We start from the raw sequence: 15,100 nt of genomic DNA on the forward strand, positions 1-15,100 counted from the left end.
TAATTAAGCCTAAATCGTAATGTTTTCAAATTAAATTATAAACAAACGTTAATTTTCAATATCAATAACGAGCGTGTTTTGCGACGGTGAAATCTAAAATGTTTCCACCCCCAAAAAGTTCCTGAAATGAAAAAGCGAACTTTGGTCGTTATTATTTAAAAGACATAATTTTGCCTTTACACTTAATATTTATTTTATTAATGCATTATCCTCACTTATTTTATTTAAAAATGTAGTTTAAAAATTATTGTAAATAATGATTCTATTTTCTTAATAGTACGGATTGTTTTGATGACGGGACATTCTTGACAATTCACCAAAAAACTTTTAATCACTTCAATTTTTCAACTTTTAAAGTCATTTCCTCAAGCAAAGATAACGATTTTGAGAAAAATATTTCGTGTAGGTCTTTTCTATGTCAAACCCCAACTATCATCACCATTGCCTCACCGGGGTTCCAAAATTGACCTGCCCTAATTTAACAATACATTGCTAAAGTTTACCTTGATAATATCCCCTGTCTGCTAGGTAGAGTGACAACGGCATCCCTGATTCGTTAAGGAAACTCCTTGCTTGTTGACAAGACAACTACTCAAAGGAAAAACAAACTGAAACATCTGTATTGATCAAGCGCCGACTCTTATGAGTCTTCTGATTGTGAATGTGTCAGCGACAAATAACTGATGTGTATGAAATAAATGATCTTTCCTCTCTTCTTTTCTTTTTTCTTCTCTTCTTCCTTTCTCGCCTCTTCCTCTTTTCTCCTTTTTCCCTCTTCTCTTCTCTCTTTTGTCCTCTCTTCTTTTCTTCCTTTCTCTCCTCTTCCTCTTTTCTCTGTTCTTTTTTCCTCTTCTCTTCTCTCTTTTGTCCTCTCTTTTTTTCTTCCTTTCTCTCCTCTTCCTTTCCTTTTTTCCTCTTTTCTTCTCCTCTCCTCTTCCTCTCTTTCCTCTCTTCTCTTCTTCCTCTCTTTCCTCTCTTCTCTTCTTCCTTTATCTGTCATGAATTCCAGTTACATAAAATTTACTATTTGTGTTATATAATGGATGTGTAATGCGAGTCTTAAAGACAGTCTTAGATCTGATGAGCTCAGAGGAAAAATAAATGCGAATTGTATATGGAGATATGTGCAGAATCACGAGACTTTGATGGTATGGCCACATTAAATGAATGGATGAGAGTTGCTGAGTTAGTAGATGTAGATCAGCTAAAATAACAGCTTCAGTTCACAGGAGAAAACATAAGAGTAATAAAAAGTGAACTTGATAAGAAGAGGGATAAATAAAGACCCAGCCAGAGATAGTGTAGTTTGGAAATCAATTTCTAAAAGACATCCAACATGTCATCATGTAAAACATATTTTAAACCCATGATGATGACGACTACGGTGGTTAGGTGATGATTATGATTTTTTATTGCATATGTCCTTTGAATTACAGTAGCGTCCAAAACTAAGGGACAAAAAATTTGTTAGAAATAACAATTGTGAAAAGCTGAAATTTTAACAACTGGTAGTCGTTATCATCCATAATAACATACTAAAATTTGAATCATTTGCAAAGGATAGAAAAAGAATTATAACAATTATTTATTTTCAAAATAGGAACGTCTAAAAAATTGAGAGAAACAATGTAAACAGCCAAAAAACAATAAAAATACATGTACAATCAATATTTAGTAAATGAGTTCTTGCTCTCAATGACAGCTGCACATCTTCGACTATAAGAACAAATCAGTTCTTGACAATCCTCGATACTAATCTTAGACCATTTTTCTTGAAGCTTCACCCACAAATCCTCCATGTTAGTGGGATTTCTTCCCATAACTTTCACACCTTAAGGTCTTCCAAAGATTTTCTATTGAATTTAAGTCAGGACTTTGCGGTAGCTAATCCATAATTTTGAAATCTTGCTCACTAAGGTAACTCATTACCACCTTTGCCTTGTGACATAGCACATTATCTTGCATAAAGGTAGCCCTATCGAAACCTGAATTCTGCATGATTGGCACAACATGATTTTGAACAATGTTTTTATAGATCTGCACGTTTACACAAGTTTGTAACCAGACAAGAGACGTTGTACCTTGGCTAGAAAACATTCCAAATATGATGACGCTTCCGCCCCCAAACTCGACAATTTTCTTAGTACACTTTGCACTTAATCTTTCACCAATATGTCTCTTTACATTTATTTTTCCATCATTTCCAAATAAATTAAACTTGCTTTTATCACTGAAAAATACTTTTGCCCAATTTTCATGTCCAAATTACATACCCGTTTGCAAATCTAATCTCTTCTTCTTATTCTTCAAACTAACAAGTGGTTTCTTCCCTGGGGTTCGATTAAACAGCCCTATTTCTTGCAGTCATATAAAAACAGTCTGTCTTGACACATTAACACATGAGGTACTATTCATAACCTTTTTAATTTCTGTTCAAGACTAAAATGGTCCTTTAATGACATATGCTGCATTATTCGATCTTCTCTTGCCAAAGTTTTGCGGGGTCTGTCGGTTTTAAAAGCACTATTTTGCCAGTATCATTGTAGGATTTAACAACCCTGCTTACAACACTCTTGGAACGTTTCACTTTCTCTGAAATCTCTCTAATGGTGTTCTTTTCCTTGTGTAACTTCACAATAGCTTGCCTCACAGTTTTCGGCGTTTCGCCATGGTGCCGGCTGAGTCAACGTTTACAAATGACTAAGACTTATTCTTTAGAGGAAATCCAAAAATTTGAATACTATAATACTGTTTACATTGTTCTTCTCAACTTTGTCCCTTACTTTTGGACGTTCCTATTTTGAAAATAAATAATTGTTATAATTCTTTTTTGTCATGATTCAAATTTTAGTATGTTATTATGGATGATAACGGCTACCAGTTGTCAAAATTTCAGCTTTTCGCAGTTTGAGTTATTATTTCTAACAAATATTAGGTTTCAAAATTTTGTCCCCTAGTTTTGGACGCTACTGTATATTATTGGTCCTCCGATTTATCAGAGAAGGACCTATGCTTTCAGTGGCATCCATGCGTCAGTTAGTCTGGATGATTGCCAGATAACTGTCCATTAGTTTTTCCTGAAATTTTGCCACAAATTGTATTTCATTAAATAGATGTGCACAGTAAAAAAATTTTTTTTGCGAAAATTCCTGTTGCACCCCCAGGGGCTCAAAATAGGAAAAAAAAAAAAAAAAAAAAAAAAAACCCAAAATGGCACCTTTTGACCCATAACTTTTCATCTATCCATTAGATTTTTTTTAAAACTTGGCCAAAATGTGGGGCCCATTGTTCTTAATATAAATCTAGTATGGGTGACTTTTAGGTGGCTCTTTTTTTCATATTTCTCAACAAAAACTTGATATGTCTGACTATATAGTGTTTTTTCACGGAGGTCAACTCAAATATATGTGTTAGGGCCTGAAACTGCACCGTTATCCATTTACACTGGAGTCCGGTATCTCCAGGGGCTCAAAAGAAGTAAAAAAATGACACTTTTTGCCCCGTAGCGTTTGATCCATCCATTAGATTTTCCTGAAACTTGGTCAAAATGTGGAGGCCATTGTTCTTAATATAAATTCAGTATGGGTGACCCTAGCAAAATTCTGGTTCACATCCCGCTGGGACTTTTAGAGCTAAAATAAACATGCCTTTTTCAGCTTTTTTTTTTCATATTACTCAAAAACTTGATATGTATGTCTATATAGTTTTCATGGTGCTGAATTCAAATATACATGTGTTAAGGTCTGAAACTGCACTGTTTGTCCATTTACACCTGGATTCAACATTCCCAGGAGCTCAAAAGGGGGTCACAAATGCCCCAAAATTGCAAAAAAAATGACACTGTTTACCCCATAACTTTTGCCCTATCTATTAGATTTTTCTGAAACTTGTCGGAAATGTGAAGGCAACGTTTGCCCTTTGCACTTCTCACATTCATCGTTTCTTCACTATTTTTTTGTGGCTTTATCTCACATGCAGCACCAGAGGGGGATCACGCACATGCGGCTTGTTCCATTTGTTTTTTTCTCTTGTCATGCTGAGGTTATATGTTTCGTTAATGACTTCCAACTTTTTTTTATCTGTTGCCATTTTTCTTTTGCTAACAATTAGGATCAGGTTGTCATCGACTGATCCTCTGCATGTCTTAAGCAGTGTAGTGTGTGACTTTTGGTCATTCGTGTTGATGTAGGACATATTTTGAAACATTTTGGACGATTGACAACAGGTGATGTGGTTGTACCAGCTGAGAAATCGTGCAACATAATTTCCTATGGCGGCCTGCACAGTAAGACTGACAATTTCCTCCATTCGATGAACGTTTGTGAGGATTGTGTTGTTTTAAAACATGTTTTCTGAAATGAAAAAATTAGAGATTTCATAAATAACTTCCAAGGTGATGCCCTTTTCTTCCCCCTGCGACCTCTTTCTCATAGACGAGATGTTGCAAATCTATCTCTGCTCGGGTTTGTATTACTGTACACATAGATTCGAAAAAGTTGACAAAAAACAAATATATAACAAATAAATGTTATCAAAGGTAAGATAAGTTACTTTTCCTCCAAACTGGATATATTTTTCGGGTTTTTATTCAATGTAACATGTTTATTCAGCTCGAAAAACATACAGTGTTTACCGATGTATTGGAAAATTCAAAATGGCGCCCGACTCTCTCTTTAACACGGTAAGTTCGGGAAAAGGTGTTATAAATAATAAACTAGACAAAATACTATTAAAAACCCACCGAATATATGTCAACCTATGTCACGGTAACATATATTGAGCGAGTTTAACAGTATTTTGTCTAGTTTTATATTTATAGCACCTTTTCCCAAACTTACCGTGTTAAAGGGAGAGTCGGGTGCCATTTTGAATTTTCCAATACATCGGTAAACACAGTATGTTTTTCGAGCTAAATAAACATGTTACATTGAATAAAAACACAAAAAATATATCCAGTGAGGTAGAAAAGTAATTCATCTTACCTTTGATAACATTTATTTGTTATATATTTGTTTTTTGACAACTTTTTCGAATCTATGTGTACAGTAATACAAACCCCTCTGCTCTATTGTTATTTTTCATGGCAAGGGCTCATGAGCTTCAATCCATGGTTGTCCTCCCTGCAAAACATCCATAACAAACAGTCGTCTAGCTTACAACCATTTTTAACAATTTCTTCCACTATCTGTGCCTAAATCTAAACACAAATTTTATGAACAAAGTTTCTTTCCTAAAACTACCTGCATATGGAATTCTGTTCTGCTGGTCTGCATTCCAGCTAACTACAACATAGTCATCTTCAAGTTCAGCGTTCTTATTGAGCCGTCCCTTTAAATAATCAAATTCTACTCAATTTCCACCAATACTAACTGACACCATACACTTATTAACCCTTATCCTTGAGTAGCCTTCAGGCCTTGATAAGTGACGACTTCCTTGTAAAATATAAAAAAATTAGAAATTAATTCTGTCTGTTGCCATTTCTTTTCATGAACCATTAGGATCGGGTTGTCATCAACTAATCCCTTGCATGTCTTCAGCGGCGTAGCGTGTTATTGATGTTGATATGGGACATACTCTGAGACACTTTATGTGATTGACAACAGGTGATGTAGGTGTGCCAGTTGAAAAATCAGGCAATGAAATTTCTCATGAAGGCCTACGCAACCAACAATTTTCTCCATTCGATGCACTGTTGCGAGGATCATGCCATTTTGAAACATGTTTTTGAAGACACTGTATACAAATGTTGCTTGAATAGATTCATGTCAGAATATTGTGAGAAAAATAATTTATTTGAATTTTCTTGGATTTCAGCATAAATCTTGTCATGCATGAGTGAGTCGGTGTAGTGATGATGTGTGAGTGTTTTTAGTTAAGGTAATTCTGCGCTTGAATCTGCTATTAATTTGTAGGTTGAGTCTTGTTATTCTAACAAAATATTTTTTCTTCTTTACTCAATAGAAACTCCACCCCCTGGATACATTAGTGAGGATGGTGAAAATACAGACAACCAAGGAATGGGTAAGCATTTTATAACCCCCCCCCCGCGCACACACACACACACACACACACACGCACACAGCCACCTTCCTTTCTTACTTATAGAAGATGAATTACTTTCCATCTTTAAAAAAAAAAAAAATCCCACTCTTGTATTTTTTTTTTTTTTGCTACTCCCTCACACAAACTCCCATATTTTTTTCTTGTTCCCAACACAATTATGTTTCAATTTTCTGTAATCAAAACATAATGTTCTTATCCTCCATTGAGAGAGAAAAAAATGCTATCAAAGTTGAACGCCTATTTTGCTGCACTCCTCGATTATTTTTCCATTATTGGCAAACATTTTAAAACTAAATTATGTTTCTTTTTAATCTTTATTTTAATAAAATTTTCTTTTCTGATTTTTATTTTTATAAGATTGTGTAACAACTTCCTGTGTTCGTTTATTTCTTGGTTTTAATTTACTTATTGCTTATTAAAAATTAAAAATTAAAAATGCAAAAGCAAAAGATACGACAAAAATCCCCTTTAACAAAATAATTTAATTTCATAAAAATGCATTTTGGTTTCTTCACAAATAATTGAGCTATTTTTATCTATTTTTAATAGTTAAAAAGAAAGAAAAAAAAAGAAAAACTTATTTTTTTGACTCTTTGAACTTTAATATAAAACGAATTACAAAAATTCTATTTAAAAATTAATTTAATTATCTTGTAATAGTTAAACAAAAAAACAGAAGTACTTTGTGACTTTTGGTATATGAAAGCACGTTATTGATTAATACTGATTAGTTTAAAAATGTATTTTTCTGATAAAATTTGATATTTGTATATACATTTTCACCTTCCACCCCTTTTTTCACAAATAGGATCACCTGATCACAGTAGATGCAATGCAAAAAAAATGTAACTAAAAAAAATTTCATCTGATGATATTGTGTTGCACGTGAAACTCAAAATAAAATATATTAATAAATAAAATTATAATAAAATAAAATTCTTGACCTTCAAGCTTGTATGAAAGTGTAGTACCTGTTCTAGTACTGTTGCCAGATCTGGCCAGGGGTTGCTTAGCATACCTTATCCTGCCTTGATAGAGTTCAAAACCAGTTTTGAAACCTAGTACCCTTTTCTCTTACCCTACAACCTCTTTCACAAAGAAGAGACATTGCGAGCCTGTCTCAGCTCTGTCATTATTTTCATGGCAAGTACTCGTCTGAGCTCCAATTAATGGTCCCTCCTTACCAAACTTTCACAAAAAAAAGAAAGCACTTCACTAGCTACAACTATTATCAACAATTTTCCCCACTCTCTATCTGTGCTTAAATCTAAACGCAAATTTCACAAAGCTTCTTTCGTAAAACTGCCTGTCTGTAGAACACTGTTCTGCTGGCTTGCTTCCTGGCTAACTACAGTATGGTAGCCTCCAAGTCCATTGTAAATAAATTCTTGTTGAGCCGTCCCCTTAAATAATCAAATTCTACTAAGTTTAAACCATTAACAATTACTACCTTACATTCATTAACTCTTATCCTTGAGTGGCTTTCAGGCCTTGATAAGTCACGACTCCCTTGTAAAAAATAAATAAATAAAAAAATATAATATTGAGAGGTTTGCATCCGCACAAAATATTCATAGAATGGCAATAACCACACACTCCAACAAGTTTTTCAGATAGACCCCCACAGCCAGATATATTCTGAAACTATATTAACCAAAGTACTTTGTTAGGTATGTTTCAATTTGAACAAAATTTGTCCAATAATGAGATCTGCAGTTTTGTCGGACATTCACGTAAAACGGAAATATTTTTAGGTATTTAGTAAAAGATAAAAAACGTGAAATTTCCTCGGTTGCGACTTGTGAACAAAAATATTAGAGTCTGCATAATGAACCAACACACATGTTAAGAGTATGGAACTTTGTATGTGTGTCTGTGTGAGTTCATTCCGTATATACTTGAAAATGGCTGGACCGATTTTAATAAAATTTCACACAAAGGTACTGTTATGTGCCTGGCAGTGTTCTTAGATAGGTTTTGTATCGGAATGTCTTCGATAAGTATTGATAATTGAAATAATCTGATCAAAGAATGAACAGGCGATTTTGACCAAAGTTAACACCTTACACAGCCTAACATCACGAGTGTATTTGTGAAGTTTTATTACCACACAACTTGAAAGGCTCAACATATAAAATCAGCAGTAGATTCTTTGATATGACAGGTGCGTGTTTGGAATGAATTTTTCTGTTTAGAGCACAATTTCACCATAATACTTGACTTTTTCATTTTAAACTTAAATTCAAACCATTATCACGGTACAAGCAGTAGGGCCAAGCATATAAAATCAACAGTAGATTCTTTGATATAACAGATGCACGTTCAAAATGAATGTTTCTATTTAGAGCACAATTGAAGCATGATACTTGACTTTTGCATTTTAAACTTTAATTCAAGCCATTATTTATAAAAATAATGTCATAAAATCAACAGTAGGTTCTCTACAGTGCAATGTAGACAACAACGTATTGTGGACTATCACTGTGGGGAAGCATGTGAAGCTTCCTCCATGCGCACCACAATGCTCAACCAGAGCAGGCAATCAATTGATTTGATTGAAAAATGGACGATTTCACCGATTTCGATGGCAATAAAAAATATGGAAGTGTGAAACATTTGTTGATCATCATTCAATATTGGGCAATGTTGGGTCTCCATACTAGTTTATATTTAAATAAATGATGTGTAGAATTAAAAAATAATTAAGTTTCATGTTTTACTTTGTTAAATGCTTATTTTCTAAAGTTAAATTCATAAATAAAAAAATAAATTCATTAAGAAAAAAAATTAATAAAAGTGCACCACAAAGAAAAAAAATTGAATAATACAAAAAATCATTTAGTTATTGTCATTCTATAAAGTGATACATTTTTTTTAGTGCTGATTTGTCCAAGAAATTTAGTAATAAGGGAATTGGGGTGCTGTACATTTCTAATGGCTCAAATCTAAAAAAAAAAAAAAAAAAAAAAAAAAAAAAAAAAAAAAAATTAAATTTGGAATATTTATTTAAATTTATTTAACTTTCACATAAAAATCTTGTTCTTTTTCATGGTTCAAAAATTTTGGAGATGAGGGTTTATTATTCATATTATTTGGATTCTTCCGATTATTGTTCTCATCTTGAATGTCATTTTCACGTTTCAGTCAATGTAACCCTCTACCTTCTTCAGGTGTATCCGACAAACTTAGGAATCTTTCAGTCAAACTCAGAAATCTGCACGGAATTTTGAACGGACCCTTTATTTAATCCATGCTCTTATTCCAGCAGCCATATCCGAGTAGAAATTGTAAGCAATTCGCAATTGTATTTTTGGATCACCCACTCTGAAGATTGAATCTTCAATCCCATGAATGTAACGTTTACAACTGAATTTCACCAAGCTCTAATTTCTACTGCGCCGAGACCCTACAGAAACGTTGCACAAATAACATCTATATATATATAAAAGCCAAAGTGTGTGTGTGTGTGTGTGGGAGAGAGAGAGAAAGAGACTAGTAAAAGCTTTTGAGAGATTTTCACGAAATCGGTATCATTTCGACAAATATCGAAAAATTGGCTAAATACATTAATTCCTTCACCCTCAACTGGGAGGGGGAGCTGGCTTTTTTCCCCCCACATTAAAAACGACCTTTTGTCTAATTTGTTTTCGTGGAAGGTTTAAAAGCAATGCCATTTCTGCAGGTCATCTTTTGTTTGTGATTGACTGCGTTAAATTTGAACGCTTTAGACTTCTGTTTGCGTCATGAAGTACCGGTAAGACGTCAGATTTTCTTTCACTTTCCTGCCCGCCTACTACCACTTTTTTTTTTTTCTCAACACACATCTCCAAACAACGCCGGGCATCCAGTGTAGTTCCAAATAAGAACATAAGTCGAAAGAATCCAAATAATATTTGTCCTTTTTTATTCTGGTCTTTAAATTTCGAATATGTTAAATTTAACACCTTCCCCAATGATTTAACAATTTAGCAGTTAATTTAATAATAAAAAAATAAATTGATTGCAATTTTATATGGTAATCTGAAGAATTTTAAAAAAGTAAAGGTACTTGTACAGTTTAGTCAAGACATTAAAAAATGAAAATATTGAAAAAAAAAAAGATTATATTGCACGTATCCGTTATGGAACAAAGTTCTCCGAAAAAATCTCACTTAATTTCATCAAGTAGTTTTTTTTTTTTTTTGTTTTTTTTTACAGCGAAAAAACAATTTGTTATAATACCGAGCAAAAGGTTCGATTTTTAGGAAGAAAAGCTAGAATTAAAGATGGGGAGGGAGTATCAGTGCTTTACATGGAGTTATCTCCCCATTACGTTTATAAAATTCAAACAAAATTAAAAAAAAAAAAAAAAACCAAGATGTCTGCCTTCAACACGCTCTCATAAAAACATGTTTTTCCGCTTGATCAAATTAAATGAAATTTTTTTCGGAGATCTTCAGTCCAAAACAGATACGTACAATATAACCTTTTTTTTTTTTTTTTTTTTTTTTTTCGATATTTTCATTTTTTTAATGTGTTGACTAAACTGTACAAGTACCAAAATAAAAAACGAAATAAACATTTTTAAGTAGCAAACAGGGTAAAGAATTCTTTGGAAAATATCAGCAAGGTAGATATTTTATATCTGCGTAAACACTTTCTGAAAAAGTAAACATTTTGTTTTGTTTTCTGACAAATTGATGCTTAATGTTTTATCTTAGAGTAAAAGTTTGGATTTTGCACACAAGAAAATAAGGATTCATATTTAAAGATAAACACTGAAAGTTTAAACAACAACAGTTTTTGAAGAATAAGAACAACATAATTGAAGAATTTTACTTTGGCAAACAATAAAGAATGATATATTCAGCTCAACATCTGTTTTACTTTGTATTGTTTTGATTATTCGGACTACTATTCTCATCTTGGGTGTTATTAGCACAACGTTTCAGTCGTTGAAACTTATAACCTTTGTCAGGTGTAAAATCGATGTTTTTTTTGGGTTTTTTTAACTAAGGAAAAGGGTTTAGCTCTGTATTGTAAGAAATTGGACCGTGTGTTTGAGGGTTTGTTTGTAGATTATAAAAAAAAAGGTCAATTTTCAGGGGTCACTCTGGTATTTTTTAAGACTTTCTTTCAGTTTTTAGCTAAATCCTTATGCTAATTGTCACTATTATAGATAGACAACTTACGCATGGTTTCGTTTTTTTTTTCTAAAAAACAGTGCAAGGGAGTCGGCTTTAAAAAAAAAGTTTTTTTTTGGGGGGGGATTATCTTCCTTGGATGGGGCGTATTTTTTTGTTATTTTCTCTTATTTATTTTTTAGTTGAAAAAAAAACAAACATGGAGTTTACACCTGACGAAGGTCGTAGATTTCAACGACTGGAACATTGTCTAAAATCACCAAAGATGAGAATAATTATCCAAACACTCAAAACAATACAAACATTCATACCTCATCTCAAAAATTCAGAACTGCATCTGTTTTACTTGCCGACAATGAAGGTATAAAGAATGAAAACTTGTGCATCTGTGAAACTTATCTGAAGAAATGGTTCGATAACCGATGTGCATACGCTTTGGATTTTGTGCGGTTGTTGGTTATTTCGTGATACGTTTGCGTCATGATATTGTACACTCTCAATGGACATAACCAAACTAAAAACGGTAAAAGAGGTGGGAATTATCAGCAATTAAGTATAATATAAAAGAAACTTTGCACTACAATCGAAACCAAAACGTTTAGTTTACGATTTACTTTTTCCTTTGACATTAATAACTGAACGATGAAGACGTGTTTGCTGCAAGGCTAAAAATTAAAATATGAACCAATAGCTATTACGTTATGCATGCATATTCATAATGCTGTCATTCGACCTTCACCTGGAAAATTCCATTTAAAAAATTTTTTTTGCACTTTTGCAATGATTTTCTCCAGTTAAAACCTAAATATAAATTTTTGCATGGGTTCAAATACCCTATATATTAAGTTTCATATCTGTAAACCAAAAACTGACAGGAGTTTTGTAGGCAAAATATTTTAAACAAATATATACACGCATGCATAAATATATCTTGAAAGAGGTTTGTGTTTACTAGAAGCTTTTTACGCAAATATTACGCAAGTATAAATCATGTAGAATATCAGCATGAATATAATTGCATGTAATAGTTAACTAACGATGATCATTCCATAAGAAAACCGAAAAAACTAATAGGGAATTAATTAAACTGAATGTTTAAAAGAATATGCAAATAAGCTAGATCTTTTGAAGATGAATGCAATTCAACGATCCATATATAACAAGTTGTATTTTCTTTTTAAATAAATAGAAAAAAGGTTTTTATTATGAACACCAATACACAAAAAAAAAAAACAAGTTTATAGGAGTATATATATATATATATATATATATATATATATATATATATATATACTTTATAATCAAATAAAATTATATATTTTAAGGAGTCAATGCGGCTAAATCAAGTTTTTCAATTTTTATGAAATATTGAAACATTAATTGATCTGTGTAGACTCCTTACAATGTTTATACAATTTTATTTATTCTATGCATATATTGAGCACTTTTGAAGAGATTTGGTTTTTAGTTCATGTTGACAATATACTTGAATTTATATATACAGAGTTTACATGAAAAGTCCTTGAATTTTGGCTTTATCTTAAAAAATCCTTGAAAATAAAATATGAAAAATGTCTTGAAAAGGCCTTGAAAATCGTATTCTTTATCTCCCGTAAAAATTTGTGTTGCAGTATTAAAAATAAAATCAAAATAAATACTATAAAATTATTTTTTAAGTATGTCAATTTTTAAATATTGAAAATAAACTTGAAATGCATTGATCTGAAATTACATTGTATTATTGCGGATACAAAACTATCTGATGTTTTCCATATAATAACATCAGGTAGTTTCATGATAAAGGGATGTAACTCTTTATTCACAATACCAGAAACTCAAAATCTAAAAGTAAAACAAACACAGCGTAGACCAATCTACTATGAGAAACATTTAATCATGCTTGGTTGGCCAAATATAAGGTGGTCAAGGAATGTAAATATGATTGTCGAAAGGCATATTGTTTTGCATGTAAATGAAAATGACTTTACTGTTGTCAGTTAAGTTTTTGGGTTTATTATATCATTTATAATATAAATCTTACCCGTCTATACCTGTGTACATATGTTTGTATGTCTGCCTAAAACTTTCACAAGATCAGTATCATTTTGAAGTTTGACGTCTCGAACGACAAATATCGAAAATTGGCCCAAAACAATAATTAATCCTTGTATCAGTTGCATTGACTTTGCCTAATTTTAACATTTTGAACTTCTGGTCGTGTCATAAAGTAGCGATAAGACGTCAGATTTTCTTTCACTTTCTTTTCCACCTTTGTGTCACGGGTTAAAATCTGCTTACTACCACTTTTCTTTTTTTTTTTTTTTTTTTGCCCAACACACATCTCCAAACACCTGGGCAACGCTGGGCACCCAGGCTAGTTTTTTTATATATCAAATTTTTTGTTTTGAAAACTTGAATTTTGTTTGGAGAAGGTCTTGAAAAACTTAAGTCTTTCAAAATGGACAAAGCTACACAGAAATTTTCAAAACTTACTATTTACATATAGAGCACTGTTGCATAAAATACTGAAAATAAATACATAAAATTATACACAAACACACACAGTAGAATCCCGGGATATGGTGGCTCTAGGATACGTTTTATTCAGGTTATGATATGGAATACAATATTTTTCCAGCCCCTTACGATTATTATTTATTGTACTGTATTTTGTTACTAATTTTTAATGCCTTATCACTGGGTTCTACCACACACACACACACACACACACACACAAACACACACACACACACACACACACACACACACACACACACACACACACACACACACACACACACACACACAGCAAAATGAATTTGAATCAGCTTAAAAAGAAAATAAAAATCAACACGTATGATGAATTAACATTTAATAAGAATAGAAACAAAACCACAAATTGAAATATAATTTCTTTCAATTTTCGTCTTGTAAAAAAGAGATAAAAAACAATTCTGTAAGATAATAAACATTTCCCTAAAAGCAATAATATAAACTTGTCAATTTTGTCCCCCAGTCTTTCTTTTTCATTCTCTTCTACTATCCTTCTCCCTCATTTTGTTCCCTCTCCCCTCTCCCTCTCTCTCTCTCTCATTCTCTTTCTCACCACCTCTCACTCATTCTCACATCTATCATTTTCCTTATCGACATAAACACTTAAACATATTTTCTCTCTGCCCACATTCAGGCATATTCTCTTTACAACACACATACTGTCTTAAATATCAGTTCAGTGAAAAAGAAGAATTTTAAACAATTGTAATTACTGTTTGCATGTTGTTATTAATTAAACATATGATTAATTTATAAACTTTTCTTTCAGATTAATTAACTTCATTCATAGTTCATTTCTTTCAGATTAATTAACTCCATTCATAGTTTTATAAAATATTCTATGTTGACCCCAAAATGACCTTCTTTAGTCAACAGAAAGGGAGTCATCTTCCATCATGATAATGCTCATATTCATACAGCACTACTGACGAAAAATCTTTTCTGAGAATTCGGTTGGAAAAGTTTACACATTCTGCATATTTTCATGACTGAGCTCCTTTCAATCATCACTTATTTCGAGGATTACAAAACCATTTAAGTGGCCTTAGGTTACCATCACAAGATTATTATTGAACACGAGTTAGATTAATATTTCACATCAAAACATAAAGAACTTTACAAGTGAGGCATTTATTTTGTGCATATTGTTGCGAATCTAGACGCCATTTCAAATAGACCAAAGATCTAGGAGAATTTAATCTTGTGCCATCCTGTATGTTCTCCTGACCTAGCTCTATTGGATTATTTTTTATTTATTTATTTATTTTTTTACATTTTCACCACAAACAAGGCACAGTGCCACTTTGATGTAGGGGGCTACTATCAGGAACACGAGTTGTAGGGATACTATGTAGGGA

At 32.3% G+C, this 15,100-nt stretch overlaps 1 protein-coding gene across 2 annotated transcripts in view; it reads left to right on the plus strand.

The window, feature by feature from the left end:
• Positions 1-15,100, plus strand: part of LOC145301352 (SMAD family member 3-like) — a 295,558-nt gene that overhangs the window by 253,733 nt on the left and 26,725 nt on the right. For both annotated transcript variants that reach the window (XM_080144568.1, XM_080144569.1), the window contains exon 5: positions 5,965-6,024. In XM_080144568.1, coding sequence (XP_080000694.1) covers positions 5,965-6,024 — 60 coding nt within the window. The remainder of the gene's footprint in view (positions 1-5,964; positions 6,025-15,100) is intronic.

The sequence above is a fragment of the Euprymna scolopes genome, chromosome 2, assembly GCF_053919585.1.
Source record: "Euprymna scolopes isolate OS-2025 chromosome 2, ASM5391958v1, whole genome shotgun sequence".
Classification (NCBI taxonomy): Eukaryota; Metazoa; Mollusca; class Cephalopoda; order Sepiida; family Sepiolidae; genus Euprymna; species Euprymna scolopes.